This window comes from Anomaloglossus baeobatrachus, chromosome 3, assembly GCF_048569485.1.
Source record: "Anomaloglossus baeobatrachus isolate aAnoBae1 chromosome 3, aAnoBae1.hap1, whole genome shotgun sequence".
NCBI lineage: Eukaryota > Metazoa > Chordata > Amphibia > Anura > Aromobatidae > Anomaloglossus > Anomaloglossus baeobatrachus.
This window is the reverse complement of record NC_134355.1, coordinates 78487019-78502657: the sequence shown is the minus strand read 5'-3', so window position 1 is coordinate 78502657 and position 15639 is coordinate 78487019. Positions and strand designations below refer to the sequence as shown.

The following is a 15639-nucleotide window of genomic DNA, read 5'->3' as shown; positions in this document are numbered from 1 at the left end:
GAATTCACACCGTCGCATGTACAATCACAAACTTTTGCACAGACGCTCCATTTGACTCAGGGAACGTCATAGACTATGTTTGGAGGAGAAATTTGAACCCCGCGCTTTACAGTTATTCGCCAAAAAACCTGCCTCCATTAAAGTAAATGGAGCCGGGAGTCACAGTGCAGCCAAAACATCAGATGAATGTGCAGCCACGCCCTTAAATGGAATGTTGGCATGTGACGATGCAGCCAGGGAAAGAGCCAGACACAGAGAAAGAGGCAGACACAGGGAAAAGAGGCAGACACCGGGACAGAGACAGACAGGAACATATAGGGAAAGAGGGAGAGAGACAGACAGGGAAAGAGAGAGACATACAGACAGGGAAAGAGGCAGACAGACAAAGAGATAGAGAGACAGACAGAGACTGGGAGAGAAACAGAGACAGTTACTATCCCGGAAAACGCCAGGTGCTACAGCTAGTTATTGATAAATTTGATTATCTCTACATATATAAGGGTATATACACATGTGACGCCCTGGCAAAACCAGGTAATCACAAATAGGCTCCCGCATAACACTTTCCCTCACTAGGAAACACACAGCCAACCTAGAAACCCTAGTCAACCCCCTTAGGGAAAGATAGACACACAAGTGGGCGTGACCAGGCGGTTGGGACATGCCCACCCAGGAATCTAGACAGCCCGGGGTGAGAAAACAAACAGAAAGTGCTTATAGCTCAGTTTGGAGAGGAGTGTGGGCTGGAGCTAAGTGTAGCTCCAGCAGGAACTTCAAGTTGGATGGTACCAGGGTAGGAGCCCTGGTGCCACTGGCTAGGAGGCAGACGGTGGTCTCCGTCAGCAGGAAACGGAAAATGGCTTGGCGGAACCGAGGTGGACCGGGACAGGGTTGTAGCCCGCCGATACCGACACGGGGAACCGACCCGAAAACCGTAGCACAAAGAGGGGTACTCGGACCCTGAAGCCAGAATCGGAAACAAGCGGACTAGTTAATTCACCAATTGAGGCCAGGACTAGAGGTCCTGTCCCACCCAAAGTCCCTCATAGAAAACAACAGCCCACCGATAGGGATAAGAGGTCACCACCAGGGCCCATAGATCTCACGGGCCTTAGGCCACATCCAGCCGGGAGCGGACTCCTAAGTTTCAAGCTAGGAAGTCCATCTTACACAAAGCAGTGCAGAGAAAAGGATAGAGACCACCAGCCGGGTGGGGGACCCAAATGCAACCGGCCGCGGCACCGGCCACCATCACCTTGGTTTACCAGAGACTTGTGTGGTTTATTAACAGTGAGTACACAAACACTCCCTGCAGTTCGCTATACCCTACACTAAGTCACCAGGTCCCGGGGCCTCCATCCTTACCCACGGAGGGGTTAACAACTGGCTGCACAACATCCCCCCCGGGTGTCCTGCAACACCAGCGGTGGTGTGCCACTTCACCACACACTGTGGGTGTTGTCACGAACTTACTACAGCCTAGCCCGTACATCTACGTCCCCCCATTTATTCGGCGTGTCCGCGAGACCCCCGGGTCCGGAGGCCCTCGAGCCACCACCCCAGCAGGCCCAGATCCGAGCAGCGCCGGCTGCTGGCACGGGGGCGGCACACACACATTTAGTATTTGCATATTTTTTTTGCTGCAAAAAAACAGAGTGCTGGAAGAAATAACACTCAAAGAACTGAAATGCTGCAGATTTGGGAAAAACCCTTTAAAGGTTCAAATCTGCAAGGAAAAATTAGGCAGCGTGTGCACGAGATTTATAAAATTGTATTCACCTTACTAGTGCTGTAAAATGCCACATAGGATACGGGGAAAAAACGCGACAAAAATGCAATTGAGAATGAGCCCTTATTTGTGTTTATCTAGAGTGCCAGGAGAGCTGGGGTCTCAGATGAGCTCATTTACTTGCTATATAATTCTGCTCTATTTGCACAAGGCTCTATGTTATTGATGTCTTCTGTGTTGGGAGGTGTAATTTGCATTCCTTTAATATTAAATTTACATATTAAACAGAGGCAGACACAGTATAAATAGCATTTCAAAATGTCACACAAAGAGGAAGTGAATATGTGTGACCGCAGAGGGTCCCTCACCTCCCACTCAGGAAACGCTCGCATGTTTAGCAATATCTGTGAAACCATTTGTCACTTTTGGCATTAGTTAAACCACATTCTGGTTATTAGTGAACTGCTGAAGGTAATGCAATCCTTTCTGTAAAACTGAATTAAAATTGCTGGTATTTTCTGTACATTTTTACTACATTACTAGATCACTTATATGTAGGGGCAGCTCAGTGCTTTGGAGTGCTTTGGGGTCCTGGATTTAAATCCCACCAAGGCGATATCTGCAAGGAGTTTACTGGTTGCTCCGTTGTCCTCCTACACTCCAAAGACATTCCGATAGAGAATTTAGATTGTGAGCCCCTATGGGGACAGTGACGGTAATCTTTATACAGCGCTTTGGAGTATAATGGTAATATATATGTACTGCCTCGCGCTCGGCTTCAGCCAAGCCGCTCGGATGCGGGCTCGTTGGTGGGTGGCTCGAGCGCCTCCGGACCCGGGGTCACTTCGCTCTGAAAGGGTGCTGGCGCTACTTATGGGGGTGGTAGGTAAGTGTACGGCCGGAACCGTGTTTGAGTTCGTGACGCCACCCATGGGATTTGGTGAAAGTGTAGACACCACCGCTGCGGTTACGGGGCACCCGGGGGGAGATGGTGATGCAGCAAGATGTTAACTCGTCCGTGGGCAGGGATGATGGCCCCAGGACCCGTTAGGGAGAGTAGTCGGGCGGTGCAGGGTGGTGCGCTGCCGAACGGTACTGTTGTACTCACTGTTATTGACACACACAAGTCTCTGGTAAACAAAGTTGATGGTGGTCGGTGCCCGCAGCCAGCTGCGTCTGGTCCCCCACCCGGTTCGGTGGTCTTTGCCTTTCTCCTGCACCGTGTAGTGTATGTGTAGACTGCCTACGCTTCAGCGATGGGAGTCCGCTCCCCGGCTTTGTATATGTTGGAGGAGCCCTTTTGCCCACAGACGCTGGCCCGTGGGATCTCTCTGCCTGTGCGGTGGCTTTCTAACCCCCTCGGTGGGCTGTTGTCTTCAGTCGGGACTTGGGTGGGAAAGGACCTATAGTCCAGACCGCAATCAGTGAATTAACTCAGTCCAGTGTATTCTGGACATCGTTTCAGGGTCTGAGTACCCCCCTGTGTGCTCCGGTTTCCGAGTCGGTTCCCTGGGTCGGTCCTGGCGGGCCACTACCCTGTCCCAGTCCACCACGGTTCCACCGAGCCGTCTTCCCGGCTCCTGCAGGCAGAAGCCTCCGTATGCCTCCTAGCCAAAGGTGCCCGGGCTCCAACCCTGGCACCTGTCAGTCTGTTACAGGCCTGTCCTCCTCCACTGCACTCTCAAACTCAACTCCAAACTGAACTCTTTCTTTTTCCTGCCTCAGGCTCTCTGAACTCCTCGGTGGGCGTGCCAACCACCTGGCTCTGCCCCCCTGGTGTGTCCATCAAGCACTGAGGGAGGTGACTAGGGTTTAAAGGGAACCTGTCAGCAGAAATTTTGCACTAAACCTAAAAGATTCCCCTTCTGCAGGTCCTGGGCTGCATTCTAAAATGGTTCCTATTGTTATTGTGCCCCCTTTTAGACCAAAATAAATACTTTATAAAGTGTTACCTTTTTGTATGCAAATCTTGTTATTTGTACACGGGGGCGGGCTGTCTGGTGTCCGTTATTCTGCCTCCTGCCACTTTACGCCGTCCCCGATCGCTCAATTTCATACCTGAGGACGCCGCCCAGTGCTCCCGAGGTCTCGCGCATGCGCCGTGCCACTCTCACGGGAGTGAGCACTGTGCACAGTGTGACCGCTGGTGACGTGTTGCGCAGGCGTGAGATTATGGGCGGCGCTGTAATTGTCATCAGCAAGTACCCGCCCATAATCTCGTGCCCGCGCTTTCCCCTCTGCCTCCACCGTTCTGCGCAAGCGCTGGCCAGATGAACCCACGTCACCTCTTACCCATCTTGCGGGAGCTCAGCCCGGGTTCCTAACTGCTGAGGGGGACATCCTAGGAAAAGGACACGCTCTCTCTCTTCAAACACTGGTGGTGGTCCCTTACTTGCTTGGGATTGACTGGAGCCCATCATGGCGGTGACCAGTACTATACTACTGGGCTGGCAACTGAAGCTGTGAGTAAAAGACACCTTGAACCCGCAAAGATTGTCTCGGCTTGTCCCTACCGGCGTTGCCGCCCAGCGCTTTGGCGCCAAAGGCCACAACATCCCCCTCCGTCATCCACCTGTGGGGAGCGACACCATCCCAGCTGCCATAACACCTGCTCTGATGAGGAATTATGCAGCGGCGGCTAATCCCTGGCCGCATACCACAGGTGGCGTCATGACAAACACTCCCAATCACCCCGCTTTCCCTCCATTTACTGTACACCTCGGGGCAACGGAACTGGGCAAGGCCACCCGTGACATCGTCTGACCCGATCCTCAACGGCCCGGCAACGGGTAGGTTAACCACCTGCCCCGTGGGGCGCTAAAACTGCGTCCCAGCCATTGCCTACCAGCGCTACCGTAATACCCCACAGGTTCTTTAGATCATTTATCTGTTAGCACAGTCACTGAGGTGCGATGATTTCCTATTCATCAGGGTTCTTGCATAGCTGTGATTATTAACAAGTACATAGCATAATTCAGGACATAAGTCCCCCAAAACGTGTAGTTGTAAGTGTGGTAGTTTTACAAAAAGCTGTCCTTTGTAGGAACTTTAGGCATGCGTGGATTAGCCATTACTGCAAGATAAATAGTACTCTCCAGTGTTCATCTCTGCTACGAGACATCAGTGCCAAGAAGTAGGATGACTTGATTTGGCAATTATAAGTATGATACTTTTACACACATTATATGGCCAAAGATATATGGACATTGGGCCATCGTATCCATATGTGAATGTGGAATTGTTATGAACGTGAACACTCTCACACATGGGTAACAGAAAAAGGAAATTCCTACTACAGGGAGATGGCGCACTCAACTGATCACCGTACAGACTATAAAGACCATAGCCGCACAACTCAAAACACCACCTTAGATCTGATTCCCGAAAAGGCCGTCGATGAGTTTCTCATACCACCTGAAGGACCAGAGGGGTGGCTGCAAAACACTACCAACAATGGGAGAGGAAGATGTGCAGGACCATAAAAAAAAACCCAGAGTGAGAAAACTGAATCATGTTCATATAAGATAGAGGGAAAGCTATAGAGCTACAAATAAGCAGATAAGTAAAACCTCCCAGAAATCTAAAAGAAGTGTAACAAATAGTTGCTGGAAAGGCAAACAAACCGACTCGCTGCAGGAACTAAACTGGTGCTTACCCAATAAGGTAAACCCTTAAGCTGAAGGGCTAGAACTCCCTGGAACACTTAGCGTTATAGCTATGAAGAAAGTGCAATGAAATGTCAAAATCTAAAACTAAATCCAGAATGTGATAGGGCAGATCAAAATAGGAAAATGAGAAATATCTGGAGAGGCGTCAACCAAGAAGGGAGAACAAAGACAATTGGAACCAGGGCCGGCGCCAGCACCCGGCAAACCCGGTCAAATGCCGGGGCCCTGAGCTGCCGGGGGGGTGCCCACTCGCGGTGGCAGGAGTGGCGCACCGCTACTCAGGGGGGCCCGGTGGCCACGCTGTCACCGCCCCCCTCCCCCCGCCAAGGATCACGCTTTCAATTGTATCGGCATCGCAGGTGCCGATACAATTGAGAGCAATGATAAGAGAGTGAGCGGCGCGCTCCCTCTCTCTTCATTCTCCCCGCTGTAACTGTCGGCGTTCTGGCAGCTCTGCAGCAGAGTGCGGTGACGTCATCACTGCGCGCCTGCTGAGAGGTCAGAGCAAGCGACAGCAATGCGAGCCGAGGAGACTGGATCAGCGGGGGGAACGAGAAGAAGTGAGTAGTAATCACTGTATACTACATGAGGGTGCCTACTGCTCTCTGGCTCTGCACTGTGCTGTATACAGGCTGTGCTATATTATATAGCACAGCCTGTATATAGCACAGTGCAGAGCCACATAGCAATAGGCAGCCTCATGTAGCATACAGCTTGTATATAGCGTATATACAAGCTGTATGCTACATGAGGGTGTCTATTGCTATCTGGCTCTGCACTATGCTATATACAGGCTGTGATATATACAAGCTGTATACTACATGAGGGTGCCTACTGCTATCTGGCTCTGCACTGTGTTATATAAAGGCTGTGATATATACAAGCTGTATACTACATGAGGGTGCCTATTGCTATCTGGCTCTGCACTGTGCTATATTCAGGCTGTGCTACAGTATATACAAGCTGTATGCTACATGAGGGTGCCTATTGCTATCTGGCTCTACACTGTGCTATATACAGGCTGTGCTATATACAAGCTGTATGCTACATGAGGGTGCCTATTGCTATCTGGCTCTACACTGTGCTATATACAGGCTGTGCTATATACAAGATGTATACTACATGAGGCTGCCTTATGCTATCTGGCTCTGCACTGTGCTGTCTGGGTCTGCACATTACTATATAGGGCTGTGTACTACATAAGGATACCTAATGCTATCTGGCTCTGCACTGTGCTATATAGGTGCTGTGTACTACATGAGGGTGCCTAATGCTATCTGGCTCTGCACTGTGCTATATAGGTGCTGTGTACTACATGAGGGTGCCTAATGCTATCTGGCTCTGCACTGTGGTATATAAGGGCTGTATACTACATGAGGGTGCCTAATGCTATCTGGGTCTGTATTGTGCTATATGTGGGCTGTATACTACATGAGGGTGCCTATTGCTATCTGGGTCTGCATTGTGCTATATGAGGGCTGTATACTACATGAAGGTGCCTAATGCTATATGGGTCTGCATTGTGCTATATGGGGGCTGCTTAATGTTATATGGGGGCTGCATAGTGCATATGGGGGCTACATAATACTATATGGAGGACAATGGGGGCTTCATAACACAATATGGGGGCTGCATACTACTATACCCCCAGAGTTGTATGTCCCCTCCACCCAGGTGCTGTATACCCCCTCAGAGCTGTATGTTCCCTCCACCCTGGTGCTGTATACCTCCTCAGAGCTGTATGATCCCCCACCACAGTGCTGTATACCCCCCAGAGCCGTATGTCCCCCACCACCCCAGAGTTGTATACCCCCAGAGCTGCATGTCACCCCCCCACCTCACAGCTGTTTGTCCCCCCACCTCAGAGTCACTGCCCTCCTCTAGAGCTGTATGCTCCCCATTGCTGTATACCTCTTTCCCCAGTAATATGTATTCCCCCCAGTAATGTGTATGTCCCCAGCCTGTCTTGTGATGTACAGTCAGGGCCAGAAATATTTGGACAGTGACACAAGTTTTGTTAGTTTAGCTGTTTACAAAAACATGTTCAGAAATACAATTATATATATAATATGGGCTGAAAGTGCACACTCCCAGCTGCAATATGAGAGTTTTCACATCCAAATCGGAGAAAGGGTTTAGGAATCATAGCTCTGTAATGCATAGCCTCCTCTTTTTCAAGGGACCAAAAGTAATTGGACAAGGGACTCTAAGGGCTGCAATTAACTCTGAAGGCGTCTCCCTCGTTAACCTGTAATCAATGAAGTAGTTAAAAGGTCTGGGGTTGATTACAGGTGTGTGGTTTTGCATTTGGAAGCTGTTGCTGTGACCAGACAACATGCGGTCTAAGGAACTCTCAATTGAGGTGAAGCAGAACATCCTGAGGCTGAAAAAAAAGAAAAAATCCATCAGAGAGATAGCAGACATGCTTGGAGTAGGAAAATCAACAGTTGGGTATATTCTGACAAAAAAGGAATTGACTGGTGAGCTTGGGAACTCAAAAAGGCCTGGGCGTCCACGGATGACAACAGTGGTGGATGATCACCGCATACTTTCTTTGGTGAAGAAGAACCCGTTCACAACATCAACTGAAGTCCAGAACACTCTCAGTGAAGTAGGTGTATCTGTCTCTAAGTCAACAGTAAAGAGAAGACTCCATGAAAGTAAATACAAAGGGTTCACATCTAGATGCAAACCATTCATCAATTCCAAAAATAGACAGGCCAGAGTTAAATTTGCTGAAAAACACCTCATGAAGCCAGCTCAGTTCTGGAAAAGTATTCTATGGACAGATGAGACAAAGATCAACCTGTACCAGAATGATGGGAAGAAAAAAGTTTGGAGAAGAAAGGGAATGGCACATGATCCAAGGCACACCACATCCTCTGTAAAAAATGGTGGAGGCAACGTGATGGCATGGGCATGCATGGCTTTCAATGGCACTGGGTCACTTGTGTTTATTGATGACATAACAGCAGACAAGAGTAGCCGGATGAATTCTGAAGTGTACCGGGATATACTTTCAGCCCAGATTCAGCCAAATGCCGCAAAGTTGATCGGACGGCGCTTCATAGTACAGATGGACAATGACCCCAAGCATACAGCCAAAGCTACCCAGGAGTTCATGAGTGCAAAAAAGTGGAACATTCTGCAATGGCCAAGTCAATCACCAGATCTTAACCCAATTGAGCATGCATTTCACTTGCTCAAATCCAGACTTAAGACGGAAAGACCCACAAACAAGCAAGACATGAAGGCTGCGGCTGTAAAGGCCTGGAAAAGCATTAAGAAGGAGGAAACCCAGCGTTTGGTGATGTCCATGGGTTCCAGACTTAAGGCAGTGATTGCCTCCAAAGGATTCACAACAAAATATTGAAAATAAAAATATTTTGTTTGGGTTTGGTTTATTTGTCCAATTACTTTTGACCTCCTAAAATGTGGAGTGTTTGTAAAGAAATGTGTACAATTCCTACAATTTCTATCAGATATTTTTGTTCAAACCTTCAAATTAAACGTTACAATCTGCACTTTAATTCTGTTGTAGACATTTCATTTCAAATCCAATGTGGTGGCATGCAGAGCCCAACTCGCGAAAATTGTGTCACTGTCCAAATATGTCTGGACCTAACTGTATATACAGCAGTGTTAGTGTGCTCTATGTGTGGCCATGTCTGTTAGACAAGCCGGGAGGTGAATGAGGCTGTTGCTGGATTCCCTATATTAGAAATATATATACAGTATAAATATATAAAAATAATGTGTCTGTGTGTGCATGTATGATGTGTATCTATGTATGTCAGTGTATGTGACTGTGTATAGATTTATGTCTATTTATGTGTTTTTGTGAATTTCTCTTTAAATAAGTATGTGTACGTGTGCCTGTATGTGTATGTATCTGTGCATGTCTATGTGTGGATGGGGCCCACTGAGACTCTTTCGCCCAGGGCCTACAAAAACCTGGAGCTGGCCCTTATTGGAACCATCAGCATTTAGACAGAGAAGAAAATGCAATAGCCTAGGAGACAGAGGAAACAAGCATGTAACAACAGGTGACGAGATCAAATTCCCAAACTGAGCCATGACAGGAACATCTCACTCTATGGACTTTACTTCAGTTGGACACTCTATTGGGAAGTAGGAAGGATCTGTGTCCATAAAGCTAAATAATACTGTTTAGGTGGGACACTGATGTTGGGAGCTGACGCCCGGCATACCACTCATCCCATCGATGTTTCATGGTGTTAATATCAAGATAAGTCAAGTTCCTCAACATCAAATAACTGAAATAGTAAAGTGTTGTCCTCAATCTATTAACACTAAGGTGGTGACTAGGCTGCTGTTAAGATGAGATGGGCAATCAAAGCTATCATGTGCTTCATATACCCAAAGAAACAATATGTACTGCAATAAAATACTGACCTGCTTTAATAAACATCCTTGCTTCACAATTATTCCTCGAAATTGCTCTTTGATGATTGCATCGTCATCACTAGAGTTGTCTTCACAGAAAAATCCACTATCTGGCTGCAAAAAGGAAGCCACGAAGATACTAAGAGTCTAGTTTCAGTTTATACTTTGAAAAAATGTCATAGAATGAATACACTGAATAACTGTTCTCAGTAACTCATGATCACATTACTAATACATTAACCCTTATGAAGCCAATAATATATTATATATCAGTAACATTTTAGTACAATCTCAGTGAGTCGCTTGTACATCAGTAGCCACCAAGACTGATGGAAGGTCTGACCTACAAAATTGGTCAACTACGCAATGTCATAATGTATTATATACCCAGTAAAAGTGTAACTCATGCACTATAACTGTTCAGCTGAAGCCCAGCGCATTCGCATAGTCCCTTGATTCTATTATTCAAGCCAGCATCCTAGGTAATGTGCATGCACTCGTACAGCTTAGTGTGAATAAGACAATTTTGTCAGACTCCAAGGAAGTGCCAAGAGTGTTCTGGGTCAACCCATCAAACTACTTGATGATTACTTGTATATGGCACAGGTCAACGGTGAAATAAGGGTGCATTTAGGGTATGTTCGCGTTTTACTTACAAAGTAGTACAAGGCCTCAGTAGTATCAAGGAACGTTGTTTCTGCCAATCCTTCTGCCGCACTTTTTGACACGTCTCCAGCAGGCTGAAGGTGACCTTCATTGAGTAAGGCAGAAGCCAAGACAAGTCCTTCTTGGCGGTTTCTGACTGATTTACTAGCTTCTAACCAATCAATGACACAAGTACCTGTAATGACCAGAAAAATAGACACAATCAAACCAAACGCCCATATGACATACTGCTGACATAGTGATAGGAAATGTAGATTGCGAACTCCAATGGACACATGGATGATGATGTCTATAAAATGAGTAAAATACATAAATAACATAAACATGAGGCCATGATGATATCAGACTACATAATCCAGATACTTATGTTCCCACTGAAAACACATAAATAATTGGCCGAGCATGCATGTGTATTTGGAGAGTCAGCAGGAAAATCTGTCGGACAAACTAATGCTCGACTGACAGCTGCAGTTACTAATGTATATGGCCACCTTGTATTGTTTGTATGTTGGGCATAAATGCACCTAAGATGCTGAGACAGGAACCTGAATTAGATGCATCCATAGCATTTCAGATCCGGATCCGCGGTGGCTCGAGGAGATTTCCAAACCCGAGGGTCGGGGTCGCGTGGCCACTCAGAAAAAATGGGGTTATTTACAGGGGATTGTAAGGACAGTTCGTGACACCACCCATGATGCGTGGTAAGATGAAGTACTACTGCTGCAATGGGGAGTACCCGGTGGCGATGGTGTGGCAGCCAGATGTTTAACCCCTCCACGGGTAGGGGGGATGCCCCGAGACTTGATGAGTGCGACGGGGAGGTGCCGTTGGGACGATAAGGGGTCGTTTGTGTACTCAGTCCAATAACACTAACATTGACAACTGTGGTAAACCAAAGTTCTGGACACCGCTGCCGCTTGGAGAGAGCATGCCTGGATCCCGTGCCCGTTGGTGTCGCCTGTTAGTCTATGGCCTTTACCTTGGCACCTAGTTTCTCTTGTTGGTCCCTTGAGTATAAAACTGGTCGGGTCCCGCTCACCAGTGTGGCTAACTGGGTGAGCTTGCTCTCAGGGTTCACGCTTGGGATTTTCTGGACCATGTGAGTGGAAAGTCCTATCCCCCTTGTTGCGCTAGTACCCCGATTTTGGAGCGGATGGAGAACGGATCTTGAAGGCTCCGTCCTCGTCGGGTAAATTGTCAGGACGCCTGATGCTACTCCTTGACCTAGGGTCCACATACCCAGTCGTGCCCTGGTCCCTGCCTGGTGATGGCACAAGGCCGCCGGCTGTCCTCCTCGACAGTCCATGCCTCTTGTCATGATCCCCTGCGACCGGGGTCCAGCTTCTGCCAGGTCCAGACTAACGTCTGCCACCTAGTAGTCTCAAGGAGCCCAGCTCCTAACCTGTGACCTCTCCTCTTGAGAGTCACTCTCCACTGACTCCCGTGACCTCTCCTCTTGAGAGTCACTGCTCAACTAACTGTCTCCTGACACTCCTGACCCTCCCTTAACCAACCCCTCAAGTGGGCGATCCTATTCCACTCAGGCCGTCCACTGGTGGGTCTGGTGGATGTGGTGCAGAGTGTTCCTAGGATTTTGATTAGCTGTTCTTGGCAATACCAATGTTTAGGGACCCCTAACCAAGGAGGAGATGGATATTGCACAGAAAGGCAAATTGCACAATACCCTGTGACGTCCTGATAGGGCAGGGCGTCACACATGCACCATACTCAATGTTAGAACACACGTGGTCAAAATTGTTGGTACCTCTCGTTTAATGAAAGAAAAACCCACAATGTTGACAGAAATAACTTGAATCTGACAAAAGTAATAATAAATAAAAAATCTATGAAAATGAACAAATGAAAGTCAGACATTGCTGCTTTTCAGCTTCCACAGAATGTTTAAAAAAATAAAACTCATGAAATCGGCCTGGACAGAAATGATGTCCTTATATATACAGTACAATACAATACAATACAGTATAAGAAATCCTTAACTTAACATTTTGTTGCACAACCTTTTGAGGCAATCACTGCAATGAAACAATTCCTGTAACTGTCAATGAGACTCCTGTACCTCTCTACAGGTATTTTGGCCATTCCTCAAGAGAATGCTCCAGTTGTCTGATGTTTGAAGGTCGCCTTTTCCAGAAGCAATATTTCAGCTCTTTCCAAAGATGCACAATAGGATTTAAGTCAGGGCTCATAGAAGGCCACTTCAAAATAGTCCAATGTTTTCCTCTTAGCCGTTCTGGGGTGTTTTTAGCTGTGCATTTTGGGTCATTATCCTGTTGCAAGACCCGTGACCTGCGACTGAGACCAAGCTTTGTGACGCTGGGCAGCACATTTCTCTCTAGAATCCCCTGATAGTCTTGAGATTTCATTGTACTCTGCACAGATTCAAGAAACCCTGTGCCAGATGCAGCAAAGCAGCTCCAGAACATAACAGAGCCTCCACCGCCATGTTTCACAGTAGGGACAGTGTTCTTTTCTTGATACGCTTAATTTTCCATCTGTGAATATAGAGCTTATGTGCCTTGCCAAAAAAGTTCCATCTTTGTCTCATCTGTCCATAGGACATTCTCCCAGAAGCTTTGTGGCTTGTCAACATGTAATTTGGCAAATTCTAGTCTTGCTTTTTATGATTTTTTTCAACAATGGAGTCCTCCTTGGTCATCTCCCATGAAGTCTACTTTGGCTAAAAACAACGAAAGACGGTGTGATCTGACACTGGAGTTCCTTGATCTTGAAGTTCACCTTTAATCTCTGTAGAAGTTTTTCTGGGCTCTTTTGTTACTAATCATGCTGTCCGTCTCTTTGATTTGTCATCAATTATCCTCCTGCGGCCACGTCCAGGGAGGTTGGCTTCAGTCCCATGAATCTTAAATTTCTGAATAATATGTGCAACTGTAGTCACAGGAACATCAAGCTGCTTGGAGATGGTCTTATAACCTTAATCCTTTAACATGCTTGTCTATAATTTTCTTTCTAATCTCCTGAGACAACTCTTTCCTTTGCTTCCTCTGATCCATATTGAGTATAGTACACACCATGTCACCAAACAGCACAGTGACTATCTGTAGCCCTACAGTGCTGGCCAAAGGTATTGGCACTTTTTGGGAAAAGCCATCAACATAGAGTTTACAGGAAAAAAAAGAGGCATTCAAAGAAAAGAACACGGGCCCTACAGTCAAACATGGCGGAGGTTCACTGATGTTTTGGGGTTGCTTTCCTGCCTCTGGCACTGGACTGCTTGACCGTGTGCATGGCATTATAAAGTCTGAAGACTACCAACAAATTTTGCATCATAATGTAGGGCCCAGTGTGAGAAAGCTGGGTCTCCCTCAGAGGTCATGGGTCTTCCAGCAGGACAATGACCCAAAACACACTTCAAAAAGCACTAGAAAATGGTTTGATAGAAAGCACTGGAGACTACTAAAGTGGCCAGCAATGAGTCCAGACCTGAATCCCATAGAACACCTGTGGAGAGATCTCAAAATGGCAGTTTGGAGAAGGCACCCTTCAATTCTCAGGGACCTGGAGCAGTTTGCCAAAGAAGAATGGTCTAAAATTCCAGGAGAGCATTTTAAGAATCTCATTGATGGTTACCGGAAGCGGTTGTTCGCAGTTATTTTGGCTAAAGGTTGTGCAACCAAGTATTAGGCTAAGGGTGCCAATACTTTTGTCTGGCCCATTTTTTGAGTTTTGTGTGAAATGATCAATGATTTGATTTTTGTTTCATTCTATTTTGTGTTTTTTCATTGCAAGCAAAATAAATGAAGTTAATAATAACAAAGAATTTGTGATTGCAATCATTTTCAAGAAGAAACTGAGTATTATTTGACAGAATTGCAGGGGTGCCAATACTTTTGGCCAGCACTGTATATACAGGCCCACTGACTGATTACAAGATTGTAGACACCTGTGATGCTAATTAGTGGACACACCTTGATTTAACATGTCCCTTTTATCACATTATTTTCAGGGGTACCATCATTTCTGTCCAGGCCTATTTCATGAGGTTTTTTTTGTTTTTTTTTTAAATTCTGTGGAAGCAGAAAAGCAATGTCTGACTTTCATTTGGTCATTTTCATAGATTTTTGTATTTATTATTACTTTTGTCAGATTCAAGTTATTTCTGTGACCATTGTGGGTTTTTCCTTCATTAAACGAGGGGTACCAACAATTTTGACAGTGTGTATATTAAATTAAGCTCTTCAAACAATACAATCTGATACATTTGCCTCAGATCTAAGGAGAATGTGCATCTTATACATAAGACTTACCAGTAAAACAATGATTAAACACTTTTTTATCCTTCTCCAACTTAATTTCTCTAATTCCTTTGTCAGGATCTTTCATGGCGATATATAACTCACTGCAAAGAGGAAGATGGTTATGGTTAGAAAAGAAAATTTAATAACCCTTCTTGTTCTTCCACCACCAAAAAAATAAAATTCTATATGTGACGCCCTGGCAAAACCAGGTAGTCACAAATAGGCCCCTGCACAACACCATCCCCCACTTATGAAACATTCAGCCAACCTAGAAACCTTAGTCACCCCCCCTTAGGGAAAGACAGACACACCAGTGGGTGGAACCAGGCGATTGGACACGCCCACCCAGGGGTCTAGACAGTCCAGGGCGGGAAAACAAGCAGTGAAGTTTTGTAGTTCAAGTTGGGAGGAGTGTGGGCTGGAGCTAGGTGTAGCTCCAGCAGAGGAGGTTCAAGTTGAACGGTGCAAGGGTCGAAGCCCTAGTACTTTGGCAAGGAGGCAGACGGTGGTCTCCGTCAGCAGGAGATGGGAAGACGGCTCAGCAGAACCGAGGTGGACCGGGACAGGGTTGTAGCCCGCCGATACCGACACGGGGAACCGACCCGGAAACCGTAGCACAAAGGGGGTACTCGAACCCTGAAGCCAGGACCAGAAACAAGCGGACTGGTTAATTCACCGATTGAGGCCAGGATTATAGGTCCTGTCCCACCCAAAGTCCCTCATAGAAGACAACAGCCCACCGATAGGGATAGGAGGCCACTGCCAGGGTCCATAGATCCCACGGGCCAGCGTCTGCTGGCACGGCTCCTTAGGCCACATCAAGCAGGGAGCGGACTCCTGAGTTTTACACTAGGCAGTCCATCTACACAAAAGACAGTGCAGAGGAACAGGA

General features: G+C 46.8%; 1 protein-coding gene across 1 annotated transcript in view; it reads right to left on the bottom strand.

The window, feature by feature from the left end:
* The window catches only part of PLEK (pleckstrin), an 85495-nt gene that overhangs the window by 38997 nt on the left and 30859 nt on the right, over nucleotides 1-15639 (bottom strand). The window contains exons 4-6 of the mRNA XM_075338057.1: nucleotides 14757-14848; nucleotides 10461-10645; nucleotides 9814-9918 (exon numbers count right to left, since the gene is read on the bottom strand). Coding sequence (XP_075194172.1) covers nucleotides 9814-9918; nucleotides 10461-10645; nucleotides 14757-14848 — 382 coding nt within the window. The remainder of the gene's footprint in view (nucleotides 1-9813; nucleotides 9919-10460; nucleotides 10646-14756; nucleotides 14849-15639) is intronic.